Source organism: Cyclopterus lumpus, chromosome 3, assembly GCF_009769545.1.
Source record: "Cyclopterus lumpus isolate fCycLum1 chromosome 3, fCycLum1.pri, whole genome shotgun sequence".
Taxonomy (NCBI): Eukaryota; Metazoa; Chordata; class Actinopteri; order Perciformes; family Cyclopteridae; genus Cyclopterus; species Cyclopterus lumpus.
Genome location: NC_046968.1, coordinates 19666896 through 19682389, shown reverse-complemented (window position 1 = coordinate 19682389; position 15494 = coordinate 19666896). Strand labels below are relative to the sequence as shown.

Below are 15494 nucleotides of genomic sequence, written 5' to 3'. Positions count from 1 at the left end.
TGAAAACAATATTGCTCCATTAAGTCGAAAAATAATTATTACAATTTTTTTCTTTTTAAATGGCCAAAGTGTGAGAAAGGCCTTTTTGGCACAAACATTTTCCCAACTAAAATGCAGAATATTGGCATATAAGTAAACCGCATACCACATTCAATTGAATTAAAGGTGCTCAATTCCAAATTCAGAGCATTAATATAGTAGCAAGCAACTATGTGCAATGTAAAGACATAGTGAGTAATAGAAAAACAGAACTGAAAATAGTCAGCTAATCAGGACTCTACTGTGCTTTGTATACACAGCCGTGCTCGAGTTTCAGTGCACGTGAGCTGGTGGGCCTCACTGTCTGTGCACTGTGGGCATTACTGATGCACACGGGGTCTTCATAAACATGTTAGCGCCTCAGCTACCTCTGTTGAGAGCCACGTGGAGGCAAAAGGTATGCGCTGAATTCCTTGCTAAAATGCAACATTAGGCACTTACCACATTGCTGATGTCTCATACGTGTCGCTTCCTCATTCTGTGAGAAAAGGCCGAGCTTGAGTCAGTTATGTTTTACTTGTGTGATCTCGTATCGAACATATTTTCCACTGTCACAGTTGAAATAATCTTGACTCACTAATATTTAAAGATTCCAAAGAGGTGACGAGCACTGTCACAGTTCAACCCTGAGTTCAAATCTATATCCCAATGAGCCATCTCATAGAATCTGACACATAAAAATGACACCGCATGGGAAAATCTTTAGTATAGCTTCTTAACTTTCTCCAAAACGTGACATTTGTGCTCCCATTTGTGTCAAAATATACGTCCCAGAAAGCCTGAAATAGTTTTGGGTCCCAATAAAGTAAAATCAATGTTAGATGTCAGGCGCAAAGTGAATCCTACTCATATTCGTTATATTATTATTTGCCCAATTTTGTAAACTATATAGAAAGAGCCTCGACTGTAACTGTTGTAGCGTAGCAGCTGATAGTCAACACACAGGTTATACATGTTTGAAGGTGCAGGAAGCAAGGCAGTTCTAAAAAACTAATCTCATCTTGACTATTCCCTAAATATAATGAACACATACAATGGGATAAGGAAATTAAAATATGACGATAATTATGACACCACACTGAAATTATGTAAAAACTAAATTATTAAAAACACAGTGCCACTGCCATCTACTGGTGAGAGCACATGGCAACAGACACACCTAATATGCTATGATGAGAGTACTTGTTGGTTTTTTTAAGTATGGGTTTGTTAGTTTTATAAGCTTGTGACAAACTTTAGACATGATTCCGCTTTTTGCTGCTCAACAAAGGGAACATGCAGTTTTTCATTTTGCAATCTTTTCGTCTTGAGGAAGTTGAAAGCATGACGTTTTTAGTGGTATTTGTTTGCAATTTCCTCACGAGTGAAAAAATGTGTTTGCAGTATTGTAAGCTGTGGATTCTATGATTAAGAAAACACATTGAGTAAATTGACAGTTTTATTAGCTCACAATCAGATGATGTTTCCCAACACAGAACGAGAACGTATCAGAGACAGCCAAAGCTGTCAATTAAACATTTCTCTGTGGCACAAGTGTAGACATAAGACTCTGGATTATCAGATGAAAACATACTGTGTTCTATTCCCACACTTACAGGCATTTACGACAACATATTTCACAGAATCAATTATACCTAATCAAACAAAATTATAAAATAACGTTTCATTCATGTCATAAAATTATGTATTGTACTCTATGGCATTTATCTAAGTACATAATATATGTCATATTTATAAATACATGGTCACCATTTTAAGAAGAAACAACATAACTTGTAGATAATTTACAGAGTTGGTCAAGTATTGTACAGATAAGCTCTGACTTCCCATTTTTGTGTGTTGTAATTTCATACAAAATTCTTTATACACATGAATATCTACACACGGCACAGACATTACATATAATTTCAATATCAGGATGGATTATTTTCACACATTTTTATTAATATGTCCATTTGGTCTTTTGACTCCGACACACACTGAGAACTGTTGGTCTGATTGCTCTGTCTCTTGGACACGAAGGACAACTCCTTATTGCCCTCACCTGGGGAGGTGCTGGAGATGTGGCGGAAGAGCTTCTGGATGCCGGTGTCACGCAAGGAGCTCCTGAAGGAGCGCGCGGCGTACATGTAGAGGATGGGGTTAACAGTGCTGCTGATGAAGACCATGGCTCCAGCGATGAAGGTCATGGTGCTCCTGACGCTCTCCAGATTCTCTGCTGCGTCAGGGAAGGAGTCGTCAGTGGCCAGGATGACGAGTGAGAGGACGTTTCCTATGTGATGAGGCGTCCAACAAATGGCGAACACAACCACCACACTGGCAATGAGGACCGTGGACTTGCGCTTCGACTTGAAGGTCATCTGAGTAATCCGGCTGCACAGGCAGCCATAGCAGACCACGAGGATGAAGAAGGGTAATATGTAGCCCACCAGTGTCTCGAGCAGCACACACACCAGTTCCTGGGTCATAGAAGTGTAGAAGCGGTACAGACAGTGCTCCTCATCAGAATCCGTCCCTACAACCTGAGTTGGGATGACAGGTACGCTGAACAAGAATGCTGCAGTCCACAGAGCCAGCAGAACTTTATTCAGAGCTTTTTTCCTCTTCCAGCCAGCTGAGGCAAAGGGATAGCGCACGGCCACAAAGCGCTCCACGCTCATGAGGGTAATGAGGAAAACACTGCTGTACATACAAGCGTTGATCATGAACACCATGGCTTTGCAGAAGGCTTCTCCAAACACCCAGAAGTGGACCAGGGAGTAGATCCAAAGAGGCAGGGTGATGAGGACCAGCAGGTCTGCAATGGCCAGGTGCAGGATGAGCACCACAGTGTGGGAACGCTGCTTGACGTGTCTCAGGATAGTCCAGATCACCAGCAGGTTCCCCGGAGCTCCCACCAGGAAGGACAGGCCCAGGATCACACAAGCCACTGCTGTCCCGCCGTCAAACTCCTCAGGGGCCATTTCCTCTGAAGAAGACAGCTCAGTTGAGTTGTTCATGTTGAAAGTGTATGTGCTGACTATGGCGTCTGCATGAAAGGAAAAACAAAGTGCTGTCCAAGCAAGTCTTCACTTCCCTTTAAAAGTACAGGAAAGGGTTTTCTCACTATTTGAGACATAGAGCGATGATTCATTTATGCGTCATACATCCATTTGTCCATTTGTCTCCTCTAATCATGGATTAAAAGGGGGAGGTACAAGAGTATCAAATAAATTAAAGGACCTGCAATGACCAACTGAAATAATCTTTGAAAATGATGCTCCTCACGAGAGTAAATGTGGTGGCAACTCATGTATAAAATAACATGAACAGAGGCAATTTATATAACATTTATTTGAAGTTACTTCCATGATTTACAAAAGCTTTCAATAAGATGGAAAACAACAACAAAATATGTGAATTATTTTAATGAAACAAAAACTTGCTTGTCATACAGGTACTGTGACATTTTTAAATCGGTGTCCTCAGGTAGATAATCGAGTGTATGAACCTGTTATGTAAAGCAGCCCTGTAAAGATCTGGCCTGATGATATTTTGTTCCACCATGAAGAGAGCCTTTGTATGATGATTAGGGTCTGAATAATGTTTACAATTATCACTGAATTGTTTAGAAGGACAGATGAATACATTTTAGTTTAGCATAAAGTTTTTATTTACCTTAACTGCCATTACGAGGGCATATTCCCCCCAAAGAAGCAGGGAATCTAGTCAAGTTGTTCTAAGTTAACTCAAAATAAGAGAGAATGAGTTTAATAAATTCAATTATTGTAGCAGTTTCCAAACTCATTGATCTCGATGTATTCCCCTTAATTTTTTCAAGTCAGAAAACAGATGCCTCATTAATTGTAATAAACAAAACACATGACACAATACAGGAGTGTATCACAGTTTTAAGTATTCACATTTTTTTTAACTATATAGCAATAAATTATCATCAAAATTGAGAGACATCTAAGATTGCGATCATGTGTTGGCTTGCATTGACATCTGAGGGAAAATGTAAAAACAAAGAAAGGAGGGTACGATGAGTGTTAATGATGTGAATCACTACACATGAACATTAACAGCACTATTGTACATGCAGGCATTCAAAGCCTGAGATCATATATGTCTTGATAATAAAGTATAGTCCCTTAATTAGCTACAGAAGAGAAATGTCACATGTCCCCGTCATCACAGTTTTTTTTCTCCCTATCAGACATCAGCTCTATCTGTGTATTTGCTGCCCTCTGTCCCGTCTGCTGTTGTACTACCACATCCCTGAGTTTGTTGGTGTGTGCGGCCATTTCCTGGAACAGCCTGACCAGACGGGACTGCTGCAGACTCTCTTGGAAGTTCCTTGCAAAGAGGGCGTATAATACAGGATTCACTGAACTGCTGACGAAAACAACGGCACCAGAGCTAAAGACAACACTCTCCGGCACACATTCATGTTCTGTGCCTGATCCTAGAATGCAAACCAGATCAATGATGTTGATGATGTGGTAAGGCAACCAGAACAGTGTGAATGCTATCACCACGGCGTGAACAAGAACCATAGATTTCTGTTTGGAGTTGAAACTCATTTTCCTGAGCTGCGCCGCTACGAGCAAGTAACAGATACCAAGAATGATAAAAGGAACTACAAAGCCCCACAAGGTCTCCAGACATAACAAGATGATCGCTTGCGTCACAGAGGTGAATTCAGAAATAAAACACTGCTCACGTCCATCACTTCCATCCAAAGGCTGGGTCAGTAAAGAAGGCACTCCCAGAAGCAAAGCAAGGAGCCACAAAAGTACCAGACATCTGTTCATAACACTCTTAGTCCTCCAGCGCATCATCACAAATGGATGACAGATTGCTAAATAGCGTTCCACACTCATAAGGGTGATGAAGAAAATGCTACTGAACATGCACACACTGACAATGTACACCAAAGCCTTGCAAAGGGCTTCTCCAAGCAGCCAGGTGTGGACCAGGGAGTAGATCCAAAGAGGCAGGGTGATGAGGACCAGCAGGTCTGCAATGGCCAGGTGTAGGATGAGCACCACAGTGTGGGAACGCTGCTTGACGTGTCTCAGGATAGTCCAGATCACTAGCAGGTTCCCCGGAGCTCCCACCAGGAAGGACAGGCCCAGGATCACACAAGCCACTGCTGTCCCGCCGTCAAACTCCTCAGGGGCCATTTCCTCTGAAGAAGACAGCTCAGTTGAGTCGTTCATGTTGAAAGTGTACATGCTGACTGTGGCGTCAGAATGAAAGGAAAAACAAAGTGCTGTCCAAGCAAGTCTTCACTTCCCTTTATGGATGAATTGAACAGGAAACAGGTTTCTCACAGGACCATTCGAGAGTCACAGGCAGGTATAAGCACCAAAAGTAATCAGTGCGTTGTAGACAGCTGATCTACTGTTAATCCAAATAACTTTCTGTTTCTGTTCTGTGACCATTTTTATGACAAGTCAGGTAGACTACAAATTAGCTACATACGTTTATTTGATCGCTATGGAATGACACACTTAATTTACTGCATTGCTAACCAAACAAAAACAGATCCTTTCTCCGATCACTGACTAAATCTAACTTTCCTACTTCTGAAGGGATCTGCTCTTACATTTGTGTAGTTTTGTGATGGTTTAGATCCAGAATGCTGTGAATTACTGCCACCTTCTTCTCCAGAGTGAGCATCAGAAATAACATTATTCTCCACCAACAACCTTTGTAAATGCATTTGTAACATTACTACCACACACTGACTTTGAACTCTCTGTCCACTCGATATTACATGAATGGCAACCATTTGAACAGTTAATTATTATACAATAACAGGTTATATGGGTTCTGCTGTTTCAGTTCCGAGCCAAAAAGTTGAGATATGCAAACAACTGTTCAACTCTCAGTAAAACTACAATGGATATACTTCCTGACTCTGACATATCACATTGCTTTCCAAAAAGATGAGTAGTTATGATCAGAAGCCCAAGGAGAACCTAAACAGAGGAAACAATAATGTTGAGGTTACAGGATTCAACAGAAAATAAAATAAATAAATAATAATTTCAAAAGACATGCATAATACAGGAAGATGTGTTTATTATCAGGAATAAACTTTAGAACATTAATTATATCTTATATGTTTTCTGAGTGAATAGTGTTATCCCAAACCACACCCGTACCAGTTAGTGGCGGAAATGCGTCATAACGTTGTTAACCAACCGCCGTAAAGCACCACGAAGAAGTAGAAGAAGAAGAAGAAGAAGAAGAAGAAGGCTGCTCATCAGCCAGCTCAACTGCTTTCTCGATGAAATAAACATGACGATGTTGACAACTACGATGGTCTCAGTGCAGCTGCACTAAAAATACAGCACTGGCTACAACGAGGGGCGTTGGATATTGTGTAAATCTAAATTTGTGACAAACTGTAAGTGACGCTACAGTAATACAAGCTTTGTGTTTGGAGCTCAACTGCTGCTCGCTGCGTTGTTCATGTTCGCTAACGAATGAGGTAACGTAATGGCTAACGTTAGGGGCGTGAACTCGTATTAGTTAGCGTTACCTCTAACTAGAGATATTGACGCTAGGTAACGTTGACGTTAGCCAGGTCGACCCCTGGCCCACGGGGGTTCACGTTGTTTGGCTGATTTAACCTCTAGCATTTCACCAAAGACAGTCCAATTCACGAGTGCTTTGCACCTTTACTAACTGAGCTAGCTAACGTGTTAGCCTTGCTTTAGAATTGAGAGCAGGTTAGCTCGCACAGGGGCTCAGACCTCCTCGGTTTGAAGTTAAATTTCCCTACAGCCTGGTCAGATTAACGTTAACTCACGTAACGTTTGCGTCAGTCACATATCCATTACTTTTAGCTGACGTTAACTGTTAACTTAATACACTGAGCTCAGATCAGGCGAAAGTCATTCTTCGAACTTCGAAAACTAGCAAGAAAATTGAAAATGATTACTAAATCCCTTACAACACATTAACAATATTTAGCCACGATCCTAGGCTAACAGTTGTGTCTGTTTCCTGTACATAGGCTAACAGTTGTGTATGTTTCCTGTACATAGGCTAACAGTTGTGTATGTTTCCTGTACATAGGCTAACAGTTGTGTATGTTTCCTGTACATAGGCTAACAGTTGTGTATGTTTCCTGTACATAGGCTAACCCGTGTGTATGTTTCATGTACCATAGGCTAACAGTTGTGTATGTTTCCTGTACCATAGGCTAACAGTTGTGTATGTTTCATGTACATAGGCTAACAGTTGTGTATGTTTCCTGTACACATAAGCTAACGCGTGTGTATGTTTCCTGTACCATAGGCTAACAGTTGTGTATGTTTCATGTACATAGGCTAACAGTTGTGTATGTTTCCTGTACATAGGCTAACCCGTGTGTATGTTTCATGTACATAGGCTAACACTTGTCTGTTTCCTGTACATAGGCTAACACATGTGTATGTTTCCTGTACATAGGCTAACACTTGTGTATGTTTCCTGTACATAGGCTAACAGTTGTATGTTTCCTGTACATAGGCTAACAGTTGTGTATGTTTCCTGTATTATAGCTAACAGTTGTGAATATTTCTTGTACCAAGGGCGAAGGTTAGCTAACTCACTTCTACCTTCACAGGTTTTTTCTTTTGGATTGATATAAACACCAGTTTCACACGTTGAGAAGTGGACCTTAATCACTGCAATGCCTCTGCTTTTTTTGGAGAGATTTCCGTGGCCCAGCCTGCAGACATACACTGCACTTAGTGTGGCTTTGCTTGCTGGCAGCATCTTTAGTGCCTACACCACTGTGACTGATCCAGGGTTTGGGAACTTGGAAACTGAAGTGGAATTTGAACATTTAAATAATGATATTAACACAGAATTGACCACCACTGTCCTGTGGTATATTGCCACTGACAGTCTCTTTGTTTGGGTGAGTTGTCATCCAGTGCCATCATTTGCAGTTATTGATAAGATTATGTTGTTATGAAAACTAATTGTCTCTTTATTCTCTGTTTTCTTCTAGGTATTGGTCAACACATTCTGCTGCTTGTTGATGTTAATTGCTAAAATGATTCAGTATGTAGTGTTTGGCCCGCTCAGAGTTAGTGAGAAGCAGGTGAGTCTGTGTCTTGATCAATTAATACAACTACTTTCATGCCCGGGGTTTAAGCTGCTCTACTTAAGTGTAGACCTATCAGGAAAAAAATGCATCTGATTTGCTATGTGTTTATTCCACAGCACCTGAAAGATAAATTCTGGAATTTCATCTTCTACAAGTTCATTTTCATCTTTGGGGTATTGAACGTGCAAACAGTGGAAGAGGTGGTCATGTGGTGTTTGTGGTTCTCTGCCTTGGTCTTTCTCCACCTCATGGTGCAGCTCTGCAAAGACAGATTTGAATACGTAAGTATTATTATTTTTTAATTTTTTATTTGATACGGGACAGTGCACATTAATATAAACATTTCTGTAAATGTGCCAGAGTTAGCCAAGAGGCTATTTTTAATCTGTAGTCCCAAGAGGCTGATATGAAACAAACCTAAAAACATAAGATTACATATACAATGTACAAACAAGCAAAATAAAATAAGGGAGAACTATGTTAAAATGGACAGAATAAAAACATTCACGTCAAAGACAAAACATAAAAGCTTACAGAGTAAATTAAATATATAACCAGACAGGCAAACAACAACAAAAAACATACATGCAGGTGGAGTGAATGGTCGACCAGCAAAGTCAAGACAAACAGACAGTCAACAATATGAGCTACACTTTTCTTTTAGTAACTCATTCTAGTATTGCTGTCTATGGTTTATGACTGCCTTGTGTAATTTGTTTTTATTTACATTCTGAATCTCTTAATTGTTCCAAATATACTCTTGTTTTTTAATACGATTCAACTGAGAATAGCTACAACAACTTCTGATATTGTACTAGATGTTCAAAAAACCAGTCAGTTTACAATACAAAATCGCAGTGTTATCAAGACAAACATATCAGAAAAAATACAACACCTGATGTTTTTGGATTGGCCACAAAAGGATTTTCCATACTTTGGAGGTTTTATAATCAGCTTAAGGATTGTTAAAAGTGTTTAATTTCTGCTTTGAAAACAACCATCTCTAAAGTAGATTTGTCATGGGAAAGGCCACTGTTGTACTGGGGAGCTACAGAGCTCTTATTTGTTCAGACAGTTTAGTTTAGGAAGAGGCCTGGCAATTGACGTCTGCATGCACTTTCCAACTTTATACAGTGTTTTTTTTTAAAGTTGTGGGCAGTCCCCCCCAAAAGTGAGAGTAACCGTACTCTTCTCAGCTCCACATCTATTAATAGTTCTTGAACTGGCATGTGACGCTGCTGATTGACACATCCCCGTATCAGATTTTAGTCTGCATGTTGGGGTAAACAAAATATCTAATTGAATCAACTCACTTAGCTCTTCAAGGCAATGACATTTAAAATGGACATTAAGTTTGTTTGTTGTCTGTGATGTAATGCTGACTGGCATTGTGTACCAGAGGGTCATTTCTGCCTGCCATGCTGTAAAATGTACCAGTTTGTTTGCTGACTGCAAGTCTTTGTTCAAGAGACTGAAAGGAAATGATTCCTCTCAGTTCATAATACATTAGAAATGCCCTTTGAGTACGGTTCTGAGCCTGATGTTTTGAGCCTGATTTTTCTTAACAAAAAACCTTGTTCTTTGGTCGCTGAATTAATTCTTTTGATTTAGGAATATTTCGTAAACACATGCAGAATTTGCATTGTTTCATAATTGATTTTCTTTAAATGACAAAACGATCTGTGCTATTAGATTATGGGCATTAAAACCAAATCGTTTCAACTTATTTGTCCTGTGTACCCCACAAAAACTCTTGTAACCAGAAACACCTACCCAGAAACCTTAAGGGAAACAACTTTGATAGAGCAACAATCCACTTATTTTCCACATTTTCTTCCCTACAGCTATCCTTCTCACCCTCCACTCCCATGAACAGCCATGTACGAGTGCTTTGTCTACTGGTCTCATTGCTGTTGGATTGCTGTGGACTGGCTGTGGGCTGTGGTGGGCTGCTTGGAGCGTCCCATGGCATGCACACGTTCTCCTTTATGGCAGCAGAGGTAAGAACCTGGATCACAACGGTATACAATGGGTCCCAATGAATTTGTTTTACTTTTCTCTATTTAGCATGCTTATGGTTTGGGGTAAATGTGTTTAATGTCCCATATTGTAAACATTGCTAACTTCTTTCATGACAGACAATTTATCATTAAAGCAGGAAAAGTACAGTTGTAATAAATAACGTCTCCAGGGCACCAGTATTGTGCATATGGCTCACAGGCATGGCTTACAGGGGCTCTGTGATCCACCCTGACAGTGCTTATTCTGCTCCAAGTCAAAATGACTACTGTGGGGGGGAAAAGCATACTTATTTGATACAAAAACTACATAAATGGAGGTTTAGTCTAAACCTGCACCATTTAAATATATATTTTTTGGACTGTTATACATATTTCTAATACAAAAGGTCGATGAGAATTACATTGCATTGACCTTGTTTCCTTTTTTCTCCTCAGTGTCTGCTGGTGACTGTGCGCACTGGGCATGTCATCATGCGGTAGGTTTCTTTCAACGCCTCCTTACAAATGTGTGCACATTGCAGCATTGCGGATGACAGAGCAGATTTATAATCGGGGGTTAATGTTAGTAAGACCATTTGTTTTTCTCTGGTTCCATTACACCACTGTGATAAGCTTATTTATCCCAAAGAGAGTGATTTGGATTTATACAAGCAGTATAAACAACTCTAATCAGCCAACACTCTCCTATATTATATTATATTATATTATATTATATTATATCATATTATATTGGATTATGGATTTTACCTTGGGTTTGTGTTTAACATGTGCTGCTACCCACACTAGATTAAGAGTTTATCAGTGTTGGCCTATTTCCATTCCTGTTTTCTAATCAAGTATATTGACTTAAAGCTATTATACATTTGTGAAATGATAGGAAACTTGTGAACTTTGATTCTCTGTCATTACACTGGTGTTCTCTTATGTTATCTTGATTTGTTGCTTCTCATGGCAATGCTACCCGTTTAATTGTACCATGATACTTTTACACCATCTTTGTATCAAGCATTTTTTATTTCCAATCCCCATCCAAGTTAAGTGCCACATCATCCGCCATACTGTCTAAATATCACCTGTGTTTTACATATCTCCTCAGATATTCCATTCATCTTTGGGATCTGAACCATCCAGGGACCTGGGAGAGTAAGGGAACGTATGTCTATTACACAGACTTCGTCATGGAGCTGTCTATGCTCTTCCTGGACCTCATGCACCATATCCATATGCTGGTAAGACGCAGAGGGAACGGTTCACACACATGTTATTTGTATAGTTTAATATCAAAAATACAACCTTTAACAGGGAAAAGGGAAGAGAATTAAGAAGAGCAACTGAGGAGGGATCCTTCTCCCAGAATGGGCAGAAGTGCAATAGATTGGACAGAATGAACAACATAGTAAAATTGCAATATAGTCACGAACAGGTGTCTGTATGTGGTGATATGAAAATGTAGTCTTTTTCTACTCTTTAATCTTTTTGTCCATATGTCCCTCATTAGCTTTTTGGAAACATCTGGCTGTCCATGGCAAGCTTGGTTATCTTTATGCAGCTGCGGTATCTCTTCCATGAAGTTCAGCGCCGGGTCCGCCGACACAAGAACTACCTTCGTGTCATTAACAACATGGAGGCCAGGTGAAAATATATTTTGAGTGAATTGTTTCCCCCTTTTTACCTCCATTGGTTTGTGGTTCATTGTTTGCTTGATTCAATTATTGATCATTACTTGTTTCATCATTATTTATATATCGACTCTGAACTTTATGTTTTGCAGATTTGCAGTTGCTACTGCAGAGGAGCTGGCAGCTAATGATGATGATTGTGCCATCTGTTGGGATGCCATGTTGACAGCACGCAAACTACCCTGTGGCCATCTCTTTCACAAGTAAAGTGTTTTTTTAGCAGCAATCCCTGCATGGACATTATTATGTAGTCAGTTATTTTACTGGTACCACTGACCCGTGGCTCAATACATAGCCTTGAAAAGGTTACATATAGATGGTTGAAGGTGAGACTGTAGAAATAGCAGGCGACCAGATAAAGTAGCCTTGAATGCAGTATCCTTTATTTTGCTAGGGCCCAAAGTCTTACATAATTTATATATATTTTTGTGTGTGTGTGTTTCCAGCTCATGTTTGCGCTCATGGCTTGAGCAGGACACCTCGTGTCCAACATGTCGGACATCCCTGAACATTAATGCGGATGGAGGCCAGGCGAGGGGCCAGCAGCAGGGTGGGGGCTTGGAAGAAAACATTGGCCCAGCAGGGGCTGCTCCAGATGCTATACCACATATCAACCAACACAATCACTTCTTCCACTTTGATGGTAAATCTGTCAGACAGTAATCTGAGGAGGAACCTTGAGTCCCCTTACATCAGCTGCTGTGTATGATTATGAATAATACAATCCATACATGCATTCTCTTACAGGATCTCGCATTGCCAGCTGGCTGCCCAGTTTCTCAGTGGAAGTAATGCACACCACCAATATCTTGGGCATTGCTCAGGCCAACAACTCCCAGCTCATGGCCATGGTGAGTTCATGTATTTTGAACGGTTTTATAATTTTTAAATCACTGATGCTGTGTGTTTAAGACCTTTTTGTGTTAAATTTCTAAAATTGTTTCTCTAAATCCTTTCTCTATCGCTGTCTTGGCTTTTGATGTACCTTGTGGTCATCAGGCCCATCAGATCCAGGAGATGTTCCCTCAGGTGCCATCATACCTGGTGATGCAGGATCTGCAGTTGACCCGCTCTGTAGAGGTCACCACTGACAACATCCTGGAGGGACGCATCCAGGTGCCTTTCCCGACGCAGGTCAGTCAACTTTGGGTTAAATGTTAAAAGCAGTGTAATCATTGGTTTACTTGAAAGGCAGAATGCAACAATCTGTCACATATATTTTGTCGGTGTTCCTCCCTCAGGCCATAGAACGTGCCCCTACGCAGGCGAACACTGCGCCAGGTGACCAACAAGGGTCCAGTGGAGCAGCTGAGCAGGGCTTCAGTGAGTCAGACAGCATGGAGGTCAGAGGAGGTCGCTTCTCTAAGTCGGCTGAGGAGAGACAGAAGATGTTAAAGCAGAGGAAAGAAGAGATGATTCTGCAGGCACGCAGGTTTGGACACTGCTGGTTTTCTACCTCACATAAAGTAGTGCTAAGCTATGTTTTATATTCGAAAGAACCTCAATTCAAAATTTAAAAAAAGAAAATGTCCTTGTTTTTGTAAAAACAGGCACATTTTTCATCATAGCTCAACTGTATAAATTGTGCTTTGCAAAAATAGAGCGTTGTGAGATGGGTTTGCCTCGGTATGTGAACAAATACAATAAAAGGCCTTTACTTGGCGACCAGAATATCTTAACGGCCCAGTTGCAGAGAACTAACAAATAGAACATTTGTTCACTAATGGTGGCCTTTTATGGTTGCCTTTTCCCCATTAACTTGCATTTCCTGTTCCCATGATTATAATGTGTGCTTTTCATTTTGTCCCTGTAGGAGATATCTGAACAATAGCCCAGAGGACCTGGATGAGGACTTGCCTGGACTGGAGGAGGACATTGTTCCTGACTTGAACTTGACTGTGCTGAGGCGTAGAACCATGGCGGCCGCTGCAGAGAGACGCATGCAAACTCAACAAGACCCTGCACCTTGAAACACAGATTGGCTTCAGCAGAAGAGTACCACATCATCTTCCCAAGAGGCACAGACAGAGCTATTTGAACCCTGCCCCAGTTGGTTTACAGTCAGTGATCATCACTTATTCAAACAATAATTAAAAAGTATTGCAAACATAGCCTTTGGACTGGATTGGCCTGCCAAAAAAAGGTGGGTCTGTTGTGAATGGCTTCTGCATCACTGATTCCAGAGTATTTGGAATATTGTATAAATTGATGGGTGCAAGTCAAGAAATGTAAGGTTGCATTGCCCTTTATTCATGTGCCACACATTGCATAGCTTTAGTAGGCAGTCAGTTTCTACCATGATTGGGACTGGCTGTCAAAATGAGCATGCTTTGCATTCAGAAGAGTCTTTTATGAGGGTGTGAAGGTGTCATTAATAGAAAAGCTGTTTGGGTCTTTAGTTTGTACTTCTTTTATCAGACTTTCTTTTCACTTGTTTAGCAAATGGCAGAAAGCTATGTATTCTGAATCCTCAGAAACTCATCTGATGTATTTGTGTTATGCTAGGAGTTTCAGCTGTGAATTAAGTGTAGGCAAAATAACATGGTTTTATTTCTTACCATGGAGTAAGAGAGTGTCACTTTAGTATTGTTCAGCTTTTCTGTCAAATATGAATGTTCCTATCAACATAATGCTGCAAACAAAGTGTTTTTGACCCACATGTGTTGTTCTGTATTTAGTGTGTAATGTCACCCATTGGCTTTGTTATTTAACACAAGGGAGTGGGCATGTAAAACTTAGTTTTTCTAATAATAATCACTTGAGATGCATAGGTGACAAAGCGGATGTATTACTTTTGGGTGTCATCCTCTCGGTCTTTCTAGAATTACCCTCTGATAATAAGCAGTTCTCTCTGAGTAAGAGATTGTTGTTTTCCACTGAATATTTTGATGGGGCCCTTGGTCATCTGTGTCCATCCTTTACAATGTTTCATGGTATGTAGAACGTGTTAAGTCTGTTACAACTGTACTTGCTGGGCTGTCTCTTGAAGACCTTGTTGGAACTCATTGAAGAGGCCCTGGCAGGAGAAATGAGCAGCAGCAAAACATTCTCAAGACTTGACAACAAAGACACTTCTGGATATTCAATGACCTGAATAGTTGAGCATAAATGTGCAGGGTGTTTTATTTGTGCAAACTCACATTGAGGAGTACTTATTCAAAATTCATAGCAGCAAGGAACATAATCATCTGCTGCTCAGATCTATATTTCAGTAATGTGTATAACATAGACTGGGCCCTTGAAACGTTTTGGATATTTTCAAATTTCACTGAGTCTAGCTGGTTGAGACATATCAGTGAACAGAAAGTATTATAATTGTTTGATTTCTTGTTAATACGGTGAAAGGGCAGTTTGAGGGGAGATGTGCATGAATCTAGACAAGTGCTTTTGTTTTCTTTCACTTTATCCCAAAGAGAAGCCCACACACTGAAGTGGTGTAATCCTACGTTTATTTAATTGCTTAAACTCTGTTTTGTCGTTGGTGTAAGAAGACGAAATATAGGATTACAATTTCAGATTTCAACATTAGTCAAAATGTTAAAGACACATTGGACATTTTTGTTTTAATTTTTAGATTTTTCCATTCAGTTATTTAACAGCTCTTAATATCCATGATACATTTCCCCATTCTTGGGTATCATAACTATTACTTTATTTAAT

The 15494-nt window shown here is 40.2% G+C and overlaps 3 protein-coding genes across 4 annotated transcripts; 1 reads left to right on the top strand and 2 right to left on the bottom strand.

The window, feature by feature from the left end:
* Nucleotides 1-1464: 1464 nt before the first annotated feature.
* LOC117751377 (C3a anaphylatoxin chemotactic receptor-like) lies at nucleotides 1465-3128 on the bottom strand. The gene has a single exon (XM_034563205.1). The coding sequence runs from the start codon at nucleotides 3036-3038 to the stop codon at nucleotides 1953-1955; it is 1086 nt and encodes a 361-aa protein (XP_034419096.1). The 5' UTR covers nucleotides 3039-3128; the 3' UTR covers nucleotides 1465-1952.
* A 1068-nt stretch (nucleotides 3129-4196) lies between these two features.
* Nucleotides 4197-5448, bottom strand: LOC117751722 (leukotriene B4 receptor 1-like). The gene has a single exon (XM_034563694.1). The coding sequence runs from the start codon at nucleotides 5256-5258 to the stop codon at nucleotides 4197-4199; it is 1062 nt and encodes a 353-aa protein (XP_034419585.1). The 5' UTR covers nucleotides 5259-5448.
* A 793-nt stretch (nucleotides 5449-6241) lies between these two features.
* Nucleotides 6242-14493, top strand: LOC117749043 (E3 ubiquitin-protein ligase AMFR-like). Of its 2 annotated transcripts, XM_034559248.1 has the most exons (14): nucleotides 6243-6439; nucleotides 7646-7942; nucleotides 8036-8128; nucleotides 8251-8415; nucleotides 9979-10134; nucleotides 10591-10631; nucleotides 11252-11384; nucleotides 11654-11787; nucleotides 11927-12037; nucleotides 12281-12477; nucleotides 12582-12685; nucleotides 12834-12968; nucleotides 13076-13266; nucleotides 13648-14493. In XM_034559248.1, the coding sequence occupies exons 2-14, from the start codon at nucleotides 7712-7714 to the stop codon at nucleotides 13802-13804; spliced, it is 1848 nt and encodes a 615-aa protein (XP_034415139.1). In that variant the 5' UTR covers nucleotides 6243-6439; nucleotides 7646-7711; the 3' UTR covers nucleotides 13805-14493. The 2 variants fall into 2 exon arrangements, with proteins under 2 accessions (XP_034415147.1, XP_034415139.1); XM_034559256.1 differs by lacking the exon at nucleotides 7646-7942 and having other exon boundaries at nucleotides 6242-6439.
* The last annotated feature ends 1001 nt before the right edge of the window (nucleotides 14494-15494 follow it).